General features: G+C 50.7%; 1 protein-coding gene across 1 annotated transcript in view; it reads right to left on the bottom strand.

Annotated features, from left to right (window-relative positions):
• NUP160 (nucleoporin 160) overlaps positions 1-13,120 on the bottom strand; it is a 498,934-nt gene that overhangs the window by 419,071 nt on the left and 66,743 nt on the right. Inside the window, exon 11 of the mRNA XM_086959753.1 lies at positions 9,555-9,623. Within this exon, the coding sequence (XP_086815879.1) occupies positions 9,555-9,623 (69 nt within the window). The remainder of the gene's footprint in view (positions 1-9,554; positions 9,624-13,120) is intronic.

Below are 13,120 nucleotides of genomic sequence, written 5' to 3'. Positions count from 1 at the left end.
GGCCCCATAAATGAAACGAGCTGCTGAATGTAAATGTAAAATTGATAGAACAGACTTAAGGGGGCGAGGTGGGATTTGGGGAGGCCAGTAAGAAGAGAATTGCAGAAGTCCAGTCTGGAGAGGATCAGCGATTGGACCAGGGTTTTAAGGTCATGCTCCGGGAAGAAGCGACGAATCCCCCAGAGAAGGCACAGTTGGCATCGAGCAGACTTTGCAATTGAAATAATGTGGGAGATGATTGAGTTTTGTGTCGAGTATGACACCAAGGGATTTTGCGCTGCAGACAATGATGGGTTTATTGTTCAGTAGATTCATCTGGTCCATCAATGATTGAACCGGGGGAGGAGAAAGTGAGGAGGAGACGAGGAGGAATTCAGTTTTGGAGGGATTCAGAATCAGTTGATGTGTTGACATCCAGTTGTGAATGGAGTCCAGAGTAGAGCTTAGGACTGAGAGATCGTGAGTGGAGGCAACCTTGAGGTAGATTTGAGTGTCATCAGCGTAGAGGTGATAGTTGACCCCGGATTTACTTAGGAGATTGCCCAGTGGTTCCAAATATAGATTGAACAATGTGGGTGCAAGTATAGAGCCTTGAGGAACACCTAGACCCACCGCCAAAGGAGATGGCAGACAGTCCGCTATTTTGATCATTTGGGATCTATCAGAGAGGAAGGAAGCAAACCATTTAAGCACAGTGCCCTCCATGCCCATTCTCTGTTGAAGAGTGTTGAGGAGAGTGTTGTGATTGACATTGTCAAAGGCTGCAGAAAGGTCAAGGAGAATTAGAAGACAAGATCCTCCCCGAATCGAGTATCCGCAGCACGTCCTCAATCACTTGCAGCAGGGCTGTTTCAGTGCTGCAGTTTTGGATGAAGCCGGACTGATAATTGTCAAGAAGATCATTGTCCTTGATATGACAAGAGAGTTGTTTCGCAACACATCTTTCTGTGATCTTCTCAAGAAAGGGTAGGTTAGTGATGGGGCGGAAGTTGTTGAGGTTGTTCGCATCAGCAGTGGGTTTTTTAAGCAGAGGGGTGACCTGCCCAGTTTTTAAGGGAACAGGAAGGGAGCCTTGACACAGGGAGAGGTTGACCAGAGTGGTCCAATAGGGAAGAGAATGGGTATAGAAGTCAATGGCAATGGCACTAGGGATGGGGTCAAGAGAATGGTTGGAGGGCTTTGTTTCGAGGATGCACTTGAGGAGGACATCTTCAGAGATGGGGGTCAAAGTTCTGCCAAATGGTTAGTGATTTGCGCTCCTCTGGGGGAGTAGGATGAGCGACCTGATCCACAAGTGATTTAACTTTTTCGTCAAAGAATACAGTGAAATCCGCAGCTTTGTTTGTAGAATCCTTCAACTTGGAGGTTGGGGGAGAGCAGTTAGTATTCTTGAGGAGATCAAATAGTTTTTGGGTCTATTTTTGGCTGAGTCAAGGAGGGTTCTGAGGTGTGATGCTTTCCCAAGGAAGATGTGCTTGTGGTACTTAGATCTTGCTGCACAAAGCGTGGCCAAATTATCGGTGGAGGGCGTTTTCCTCCATTGTTTCTCCAGGAGTCTTAGGTGCTTCCTTTCTTCATAGAGGGATTTGTTGAACCAAGGTGAGGAGCGACATTATTGATTTCGACTGCAAGGACTGAGAGGCATTGGGAGGTGTGATCGTCAACATCTAGGTTCGGGTCTAGCCTTGGAAGTGACAGCAAAGCTGAATCACAGAGGGAAACGGTGTCAATATTTTTAGCGTCACGGAATGAATATGCTACTTACCAGTATGCATCTGTTCTTGGCATGTAGGGCTGCTAACATTCATATCTTTGCATTAGATCGCCACCTAGTGTTGGGTCCGGATGATCGCACATTGTTGTCCTGGAAGAGTCTTCGAAGTATCCTGAGATGGGTGGCTCCTCCCCTGGACTACAGTGCGCATGGGCATCGGCTCCATCCCCAGATTGTTTTTCGCCATTGTGGCAGAGGATGGAGTGGCAAGTGTAAAGGATGTCCATGCTAATGATTGAATACAATAGTATATCTGCAGCTGCGACAGGCACCGGGGAGGAGGGTGGGCGATATGAATGTTAGCAGCCCTACATGCCAAGAACAGATGCATACTGGTAAGTAGCATATTCAGTTCGAGGCATGTGGGCTGCTAAATTCATATCTTTGCATAGAATACATAGCAGTCCCTCCATCAGCGGCGGTTGCCCGTGCCAGCTGCAGAAACCTGAAAAAGTGTCTTGAGAACAGCCTGCCCTACAGCCGCTTGCTGTTTGGAATGTACATCAACACAGTAGTGTTTTGTAAAGGTATGTGGTGTAACCCACGTGGCTGCTCTGCAAATATCCTCTAGGGGAATGTTTCCAAGGAAAGCCATGGATGCCCCCAACTTGCGTGTGGAGTGTGCCTTTGGGGGTATTGTTAAAGTGCGCTTGGCTTTATGATAACAGATTTGGATGCACTTAACAATCCATCTGGCTATTCCTGCTTTGGAAATTGGGTTGCCTTTGTGTTGCGGTGAGAAGGCAACAAAGAGTTGTTTTGTCTTCCTAAAGTGTTGTGTCCTGTCTATGTAGTACATCAATGCCCTCCGTACGTCTAAGGTATGGAGCATCCTCTCCGCCACTGTTTGTGGGTTTTGGAAGAATGCAGGCAAATCGATAGTTTGGTTGAGATGAAAGTGTGACACCACCTTTGGAAGGAATTTGGGGTTAGTACGTAGTACCACCCTATTTGGATGAATCTGGATGAAAGGCTCTTGTATCGTGAGTGCTTGCAACTCACTTACGCGTCTTAGTGACGTAATGGCAATTAGGAAAGCAACTTTCCACGTTAGGAATTGCAGTTCGCACGAGTGCATTGGCTCAAACGGTGGTCCCATCAGCCTGGTGAGGACCACATTGAGGTTCCACACGGGAGCTGGCGGTGTTCTTGGGGGAATGACTCGTTTCAGGCCTTCAAGAAACGCTTTAATGGCAGGCACCCTGAAGACTGAGAGATGCTGCCTATTCTGAAGGTAAGCTGCGATGGCGGATAGATGTATCCGAATAGAAGTGTACGCTAGTTTGCACTTGTAAAGGTGTAACAGATAGCAAATGATGTTAGGGATAGACGCATCTAGCGGGTTTATGTCATTGCTTGCACAGTAAATGACAAAACGCTTCCATTTTGCGGCATAGCATGCTCTGGTTGACGGCTTCCTCGCCTCCTTGATGATGTTCATGCATTCAGGAGGTAGGTTCAGGTATCCAAACTCTAAGACTTCAGGAGCCAGATCGCTAGGTTGAGCTGTTGCGGATCTGGATGCTGAATTTCTCCATGGTTCTGCGTCAGAAGTCTGGGCGTGAGGCGCAGTCTTTGATGCGGGACCACTGAGAGCTCGAGGAACGTGGTGTACCATGCTTGGCGCGCCCACGTTGGAGCCACTAGGATGAGTGTCATTGAGTGTTGCCGTAGTTTCCTCGCCACCAGTGGTATCAGGGGTGTCGGGGGAAAAGCGTAAGCAAATTTGCCTGACCAGTTCATCCATATCGCATTGCCCTGCGATTGGGGGTGTGGGAACCTGGCGGCGAAGCTTTGGCATTTTGCATTCTCCCTTGTGGCGAACAGGTCTATGTCTGGACGCCCCCACCTTTGGAAGTACGGCTGGAGTACCGATGGATGTATCTCCCACTCGTGCATTTGATGACTGTATCTGCTGAGCAGATCCGCCATCTGATTGTCCTTCCCCGGGAGGTGTTCTGCCATGAGGAAGATGTTCCTCTGAATGGCCCACTTCCACATGCTCTGAGCCAGGTGAGACAGCTGTGGTGAGTGGGTGCCCCCCTGTTTTTGGATGTAGTACATCGCGGTCATGTTGTCCGTCCGGACTAACACCACTTTGTTGCACAGATGTACAATGAAGGACTTGAGCGCCATGAAGATCGCCATCAGTTCTAGATAGTTGATGTGCATCTTCTGTTGCTGCGTCGTCCATAGTCCCTGCACTGTGTAAGTGAGCAGGTGTGCTCCCCATCCCTGGAGAGATGCGTCCGTTGTCAGGATAACCTGTGGCACTGGCTCCTGGAACAGTCGGCCCTTGCAAAGGTTGTGTGGAGTCCACCAATGCAGAGAGTTGTATGCCCGACTGGTAACCAACACTAGGTCTGTTAATTGTCCCTGAGCCTGTGTCCACTGATTTGCTAAGCACTCCTGGAGCGGGCGCATATGCAACCGTGCGTGAGGGACTATGAAGATGCAGGAGGCCATCATGCCTATCAACTGCATGAACACTCTTGCTGGAAGCGAGTGTCCCGGTCTGAACTTCTGGATTAAGGACTGCATGCCGTCTATCCTGACCTGGTTTGGTTGTGCCGAGGCCGTCAGGGTGTTGATTGTCGCACCCAGAAACTGCCGGACGTGTGCCGGCTGAAGGTGTGACTTCGGGTAATTCAACGAGAAACCCAGGTCGTGAAGGAGGTGAATGGTAGTTGACATGTCCGCGGCGCACTGCTGTTCCGATCTGGCTTGAACGAGCTAGTCGTCGAGGTAGGGGTAGACATGGATGTTCTGCCTCCTGAGGTGCGCTGCTACAGTCGCCAGACACTTGGTAAAGACCCTTGGGGCAGTTGTGACTCCGAAGGGTAGGACTTTGAACTGATAATGCGTGCCCTGGATAGTGAACCTGAGGTACTTCCTGTGGGACGGATGTAACGGAATGTGGAAATAAGCATCCTTGAGATCCAAGGTTGCTAAGAAGTCTCCTTTGTTTAACATAGGAAGAATCTGTTGCAGTGTGAGCATGTGGAAATGCTCTGACAGTATGTACAGATTGAGGGGACGGAGATCCAGAATTGGCCGTAGAGATCCATCCTTTTTTGGAATGAGGAAGTACAGAGAATAAACCCCTGTGCCTTCCTCCCCCACTGGCACGAGCTCGATTGCCCCTTTTTGCAGCATCACCAACACTTCCTGCTGCAATAAGTGCAAGTGCTCTGCGGACATAGGCCTTTGCCTTGGTGGAATGTTGGGTGGAGTGGACTTTAACTCTAGACAATAACCGTACTGGATAAGCTGTCGCACCCACCTGTCTGTGGTGATGTTGGTCCAGACGGGCAGGAACTGTTGTATTCTCCCCCCGACAGGTGTTAAATGGTCGGGGGGCAGTGACAGAGAGTCACTGGTTGCTTGGGGCAGAGGAGCGTGAATTGTTGCCTCCTTTGCCACGTCCTTTGTTGCTGTTTCCCCTGTAGCCCCTCTTGTTTTGTTTGGGGTACGAGGACTGTGCTCCACCTCTAGGGAACTGTGACTGTTGACCCATCTGTCCTCTGGTGACTCCACGGGCACCTGAGCGACGAAAATTATTGCCCCGAAACTGCTGAGATTGTAGGGCCCCCATCGATTTAGCAGTTTCAGTGTCCTTTTTAATCTTTTCCAGGGTGGTGTCAACATCTGGACCAAACAGTCTATCCGGATTGACTGGTTGATTAAGTATGGTTGTTTGAATGTCAGGTTTGAACCCCGATATGCGGAGCCAAGCCTGTCTTCTGAGCATGACACTGGTGTTAACGGCCCTAGCGGCTGTGTCAGCGACATCAAGTGCGCACTTTATGGCCGCGTTGGAGATCAGTTGTCCCTCTTGTATAATCATTTTGGTGCCTTCTTGAAACTGCGGAGGCAGGTGTTCTACAATCTGCTCTAGTGTGTCGTAATGTGATCGATCATAACGTGCCAGTAGTGCCTGTGTATTTGCAATACGCCAGAAATTGGCAGCCTGTGCAGCCACTCTTTTGCCTCCTGCCTCCAGCACTTTGGACTCCTTATCCGGGGGAGGAGCTTCACCCGTTGTTTGGGAGTTGGCCCTCTTGCGTGCGTTTGCTACCACCAAGGAGTCAAGCGGCAACTGTCCTCGAATGTATGCAGGGTCTGCAGGCGCTGGTCTGTACTTTTTTTCAATACGTGGGTTGACCACCCTCGCCCTGGTAGGCTCTTTAAAGATGTCCGCAGCGTGCTTGAGGACCCCTTTGAGCATAGGCAGTGTCTTTACATTTCGTTCCGAAACTGAAAACGTGTCGAATAGAAAGTCTTCCTCAACTGGGTCAGCATGCATGTCCACATCATGATTAGCAGCTGCCCTCTCAATTAGTGCATGAAAACCTGCAGAATCCTCCGTAGGGGATGCACGTGTACTGAAGGACTGTGGGTCTTGCCCCACATCTTGGTTGCCTTGTTCCCCAATGCCATAATAAGAATCTGGCTGTGCATCAGGTTCATTTACTGGGAACGTGTATTGTTCATCTTCACCATAGTCCCCACTGTCAGAGTGGTCTGGAGACGGTGTTGGGCTCCTTCCCAGAGGAGGCGGAATAGGTTCCATAAGGACAGAGGCGTCCTGTGGAAACTTCTTCTTCTTTAGGGGAATGACGTAGGATTCCACCGGCTGCGAAGTGATCTTCCTTTTATAAAGGGTTAACTTCCCCGTGTCCGCGTCTATAAAACACTCCGAATCCTCTTCAGGGTCGAGCACTTGACCCGAAGATGTCCCCGCCGTAGAAGAATCCGACTTCTTTGGCGTCGATTTCGAGGAAAAGGCCTTTGGCACCACTTTTGGCGGTAGAAGGAAAAGGAGCTTGCTTGCCGGCTTGACCGGGACATCTGCCGCCTTCTGCGTCGATGGCGTTGGCGTCGACGAGGAAAAAACCTTGTCCTTAATTCTTTGTAGTGAAGCAGCCACGAGAGATGCGTCGGTGACCGATGTCTTTGGCACCGACGAGGTGGACTTGCCTTCGGATGCGACGTTCCGTTGGTCTTTTGGAGGGATGGACGGCGCCGACCCCGAGCTGGAGCGATGCGCAGATGTCCCCGTTGGAGCCGGTGCTGTGTCGGTTGCTTTAGCAGGCTTCGCCGGCGCCGGCGCGCTTGTCTTGTGCGTGCCACCCTTCTTAGAGGATCTCTCCTCCGGCGCCGATTTCGACCCTGTGGAATCGCCGTGTTTCTTCGACTTCTGCGGACCGGAGGTCGACGGAGTCGATGAGGCCGCCGGTTTACTTGTTTTTGCCGTTGCGACCGCCATCTTAGGGACGTTCGAGTCCTTCACTTTCGGTTTCGGTTTCGGGTCGGCCATTTTAGGTGCAGTCGAGACCGTTGCTTTCAGTTTCGGTTTCGAAACCCTAGGCGCAGCAAGTATGTCCGTGGCCGGGCCGACAGGCGGGGCCGTGGCTTGCGCTACAGGGTCTTGGGTAAGGCCGACAGGCGATCCCGCGACCCCCTCCTGATGTTCTTCAACTTCGGGGCATAGCTCGTCCCCTGAGCTATCTTCCTCGGCCCCATAAACCATCACGTCGTCCCCTACCTCGTCGACGTATTCAAGGCCCTGACCCACGACTCCGTCGTCGTCATATTCCGGATCGGCCTCGACCTCCGTCTCAGGCGGGGAGATTTGAAGATGATGGCTCTGGTCCTCTTCTTCTTGGTCGCCGAAGATGTTATCTGGATCCGGGGCCGCCTGTTTGGCCACAAGGCGCACCGCGCGCCGAATCGTGAGAGTTTTCTTCGACCTGAACTTCGCACAGGCCCGGCAACTTCCTTCGTCATGGTCTGGCGAAAGGCACTTATTACAGACCGGGTGTACATCTATATGTGGGTATTTGGACCCACAGAGCGGACAGAGTTTAAACGGACTCCGCTCCATGTTGGGAACTTAGTGTCGAGTCGCGATGAGGAGGCCTCGATGTCCGAAGAGTTGTAAGAAAACTCCGGTGATTCCGGCTCCGAGAGACGGAAGGAACTCGAGACCGTACGCAAACAATACCGACGTAAAGAACCCAAAGCCTTTTGGCCGTAAAAAATGATGTTTATTCGGTTCCGACGGAGAGACGTCGAGACCGCATCCGAACCCAATGGCGGAAAAAAACAATCTGGGGATGGAGCCGATGCCCATGCGCACTGTAGTCCAGGGGAGGAGCCACCCATCTCAGGATACTTCGAAGACTCTTCCAGGACAACAATGTGCGATCATCCGGACCCAACACTAGGTGGCGATCTAATGCAAAGATATGAATTTAGCAGCCCACATGCCTCGAACCCAGGAGGTAGCCCTCTTAGGTTGGCCAAGAGTTATAGAGTGTGCTAGGTGAAGAGAGAATGGGATGAGGAGGTGGGCAGACCAGTCTACGTGAATAGGGGTAGTGATAGCCAGCATGCCTGCTTTAGAAATAACAAGGTCCAGGATTGAGCCCTTAGAGTGTTTTGATTCTGTGCAGTGTTGGATAAGATCGTTTGTAGAGAGGAAGGTGGCCAGCAAGTTCGCGGAAGAGTCTTGCAGCGAGCCCCAGTGGAGATTGAAGTCACCCACGAAGATCTGATTGTCACTTTGCGAGTATTCATCACTGATGAAGTCAGTGAGTTCCTCCATAAACGAAGGGCCGCTACCAGGTGGGCGGTAAATGACATGGAATCGGAGGGATGAGCGGTGGTGTAGTTGAAGCTCAAGAGATAGACATTCAAAAGTGCGGATAGAGCCATCCTGGGCTCAATGGATAGAGCCACCCTGGGCTCAATGGATAGAGCCACCCTGGGCTCAATGGATAGAGCCACCCTGGGCTCAATGGATAGAGCCACCCTGGGCTCAATGGATAGAGCCATCCTGGGCTCAATGGATAGACCCTCCCTGGGCTCAATGGATAGAGCCATCCCTGGGCTCAATGGATAGAGCCATCCCTGGGCTCAATGGATAGAGCCATCCCTGGGCTCAATGGATAGAGCCATCCCTGGGCTCAATGGGTAGAGCCATCCCTGGGCTCAATGGATAGAGCCATCCCTGGGCTCAATGGATAGAGCCATCCCTGGGCTCAATGGATAGAGCCATCCCTGGGCTCAATGGATAGAGCCATCCCTGGGCTCAATGGATAGAGCCACCCTGGGCTCAATGGATAGAGCCACCCCGGACTCAATGGATAGAGCCACCCCGGGCTCAATGGATAGAGCCACCCTGGGCTCAATGGATAGAGCCACCCTGGGCTCAATGGATAGAGCCACCCTGGGCTCAATGGATAGAGCCACCCTGGGCTCAATGGATAGAGCCATCCTGGGCTCAATGGATAGACCCACCCTGGGCTCAATGGATAGAGCCACCCTGGGCTCAATGAGTAGAGCCACCCTGGGCTCTTAAGGATAGAGCCACCCTGGGCTCAATGGAAAGAGCCACCCTGGGCTCAATGGATAGAGCCACCCCGGGCTCAATGGATAGAGCCACCCCGGGCTCAATGGATAGAGCCACCCTGGGCTCAATGGATAGAGCCACCCTGGGCTCAATGGATAGAGCCACCCTGGGCTCAATGGATAGAGCCACCCTGGGCTCAATGGATAGAGCCACCCCGGGCTCAATGGATAGAGCCACCCCGGGCTCAATGAATAGAGCCACCCTGGGCTCAATGATAGAGCCACCCCGGGCTCAAAGATTGCCCGACAATATTTCTGAACAACACACAAGCAAAAAAGAACTCAAGAAGATTACAGAAGTGCAGCACATGTTAATCATACCCAAACATCTCTACCCTGTCCCACCTCCCACCCCGTTGCTGACCTGCAAGGCTTTCAGAAGAGCTTCGTTCGTGAAACGGCCTGGAGTGAAGAGACTCTCCAAATAGGTTTCCTGGAAATAAAACATGACCACAGAACATAAGATGAAGGCAGCAACACCTTTTAAGCAAAGCATTTACCATTTCAAAGCACTGTGTGTAAAGATTTATCAAAGTTGTAGCAAAGGTCTTAATCTAATACCCTCTACCCACAAGTTCTATTAATAAGAAGGTTGATGAGCAAACATTGGAAAACTGGGGACAACCCCGTTACTCCTCAGACTACCACCAGCAAGCATGACAACCATGTAGCCATAATGTAACGCTGAAAAGGATACTATGGCAGACGGTCTGTGCAACTGCAGTTTATTCTTGTAAGGTTACAGGCAGCAGCCAAGGAGCACAGCCACAACTCCTCCGAGGTCAAGGCACCAACCGTCCGCTCACCCACGAGCTGAGAACACTGGTGAAGAGCCACGAGCTGGCTGTCCACGAGCTCCCCCTCCCCTCCGGCCCTGTCTGACGAGGACACAACACACCTCCCATTTACAATACAACAAAAGAATATACATAATGGTTTCCTCGCCCCCACCCACAAAATGACAATGCTAAACACTAGAAAAACAAAAGAACAAGAAATATAAAATAAAGTATAATAACAAAATGAGAAAAGCAACTAAAACATAACACTTTAAAAAGGAAACAACCGGAGCAGGAACAAGGCATATAAAACAGAAACAATGCATTAAAACATTACATAATCCTTGAATCTGTCAGGAACTCTGCACTCAGTCTATTCAATAGAGAAGATGGCGGAACAGGACTACTGATCACTTTACCATCCACAGATTCCCCGCTCACTGTCTCAAACACCTTCACTTTGACCCCTCTGGCATAATTCCACCACTGTACATTTTGCAATTTTACAGCACTCCCGTCCTTGCTCACTTCTTCCACACATGTGCAGGACAACATCTCAATTTGCACCTCTGGCTTAAATACTGAGATTAAGCCAAGCGTGTCTGCGTAATAATGTACGAGTGCTCATGGCGCGAGCTGCTGTGTCTGCCGAGTCCAGTACACATTTAATGGAGGAGTTGGTAATAAGTTATTCTAGTTCATCGTAATGAGCCCTGTCATAACGAGCTAGCAGCTCTTACGCCAATGCGCCCGTTGTTTGCTGCCTGGGAAGCTACTCTTTTGCTTGAGGCATCAATAAGCTTGGACTCCTGGTCCGAAGGAGGGGTCTCTCCTGCGACCTGCGAGTTCGCTCTCTTGCGTGCGCTGGAGTCTACAAGAGAGTCTAAAGGCAGCTGACCTTTAATATAAATAGGATCGGTAGAAGCCGATTTATACTTTGTACCCACTCTAGGGGAGATCCTTCTTGCCTTTACAGGATCCTTAAAGCCCTTGTCAGTTTGTTTTAACATGCCTTTCAGCAATGGCATGGTACGAGTAGTTCTTTGTGAGGAAGCAAGTGTCTCTAAGAGGAAATCATCCTCTTCTAAAGGCTCTCGATGAAGCTCTACTCCATGATAATAAGCAGCCCTGTTAAGGAGCTCGAGATAGCCAAAGTTGTCATCAGGTGGGGAGGGTCTGGAGGGATACAAATCAGGGTCATTATCTGTATTTGGATCTGTGTGGTAATCCTCCCAAGAGACACTGTCTTGATCCTCATCATCCTGTGGGTCAGGTGTATAAGGTCTTGGTGGTGAATTTAATGCTGTAATGAGCAAGTTCGGGTTAGGAGGAGGAGAAGGAGGTGGAATATAAGGAGTAGAGGGGTTAGTGCCCACATTCTTCTTAAGAGGGAGATGATAGTGCTCTGGCAAGTCAGCTTTCCGTTTATTTGGAATGGTTGCCTGAATATGTCCTGTTTTAGGGTTTATAACCAGCTTTTTCTGTTTTGGGTCGAAAGTTGGTTCATTAGATGGAGGCTCTTTGGGGAGAGTGTCTTTGTCTTTCTATGGAGATTTCAGCGCTGAAGGTTTCGGCTCCGAGCCTTTGGCCTTCGAGGATTTCGGCTACGAGCCTTTGGCCTTCGAGGATTCCGGCTACGAGCCTTTGGCCTTCGAGGATTCCGGCTACGAGCCTTTGGCCTTCGAGGATTCCGGCTACGAGCCTTTGGCCTTCGAGGATTCCGGCTACGAGCCTTTGGCCTTCGAGGATTTCGGCTCCGAGCCTTTGGCCTTCGAGGATTTCGGCTCCGAGCCTTTGGCCTTCGAGGATTTCGGCTCCGAGCCTTTGGCCGTTGAGGATTTCGGCTCCGAGCCTTTGGCCGTTGAGGATTTCGGCTCCGAGCCTTTGGCCGTTGAGGATTTCGGCTCCGAGCCTTTGGCCGTTGAGGATTTCGGCTCCGAGCCTTTGGCCGTTGAGGATTTCGGCTCCGAGCCTTTGGCCGTTGAGGATTTCGGCTCCGAGTCTTTGGCCAGGGGTGTTTTAAATGTTTAAATATATTTGTCTTATCTGCTCCAAATCTTTGGGCTAGGAAGGTTTCAGCTACGAGCTTTTCGGCGACGAAGGTGGAATCTTCGGTCCCAAAGGTACGTTGACTGATAGATGCTTGGTCTTCTGTTTTGTTGCCGAAGGTGTCGGTTCGGCATCAGAACAGGGCTGGCTCTAGCCAGAGACAAAAGGCTTCACTTTTGGTTTTGGAACCCAGCCGGACCGGAGGGCGTTGCATTAGGAATGTTTTGTCGGTGCCGACCTGAACCTGAGGGCGAAGGAGGACTCGGAGCATTTGCCTTATGTGGAATGGGCACAGGAGGATCTGTACTCACGGTACGCTGACCCGCAGTGATGTCTTCCTCTTCTTCCATGTCCGAGGCGGCCTCGGACACGAAGATCTGCTCTTTTTCCTCTGGCTCTTGAGCTGGATATTGGATACCAGAATCTTCTCCAAAGATGCTCGAAATAGAGTCGCTCTGATGCTGCATTTCGCTGAGCCGAGGCCGACGATCTTTTTCAATCAGAATGATCGACACGTGTCAAAGTCCTTTTTGTCGTGTTCCGGGGACAAGCAGAGTTTGGAAACTTTGTGCAAGTCGGTGCGTGGAAATGTAGCACGACCCCCTGGACATAGCTTAAATGGAGTCGGTTCCATCGACTGCTAGCGTGGTCAGCACAGGTAGGCCAAACGGCCTGCCTCAAGTTTTCCGATGGAAAGTTTTTCGAAGTGAGACGTGCGTCGAATGAGGAACCGTGATCGATAATACCTTCAAGGGTAGTGGATTGCATGTCCAAGGGGTCCGAAAACTGTACCGAACCGGAGCGCAGCAATACACACCCGAACCCGATGGCAGAAAAAAACAATCGAAGGATGGAGTCGATGCCCATGCACACAATCACCGAAAGGAGGAGTCACCTACCTCGTGACTACAAGAGTTCTTCGAACAAAAACAAAGTGCAAACATCCGGACCCAACGCCAGATGGCGATCTATGCTAAAGCATGTGATCTACAACTTGTATGTCTCGAACAAACAGATAGAAAAAACGTAACAGCTCAAACGGCTTGCCTGTGTTTCCTACCAACACTGTGAACAGCTGAAAAAGGCTCCCTCAGAAATGGAA

This window comes from Lissotriton vulgaris, chromosome 2_2 (genome assembly GCF_964263255.1).
Source record: "Lissotriton vulgaris chromosome 2_2, aLisVul1.2, whole genome shotgun sequence".
Classification (NCBI taxonomy): domain Eukaryota; kingdom Metazoa; phylum Chordata; class Amphibia; order Caudata; family Salamandridae; genus Lissotriton; species Lissotriton vulgaris.
Note: the sequence above shows the minus strand (reverse complement) of the source record. Positions and strands in the feature narration are given on the sequence as shown.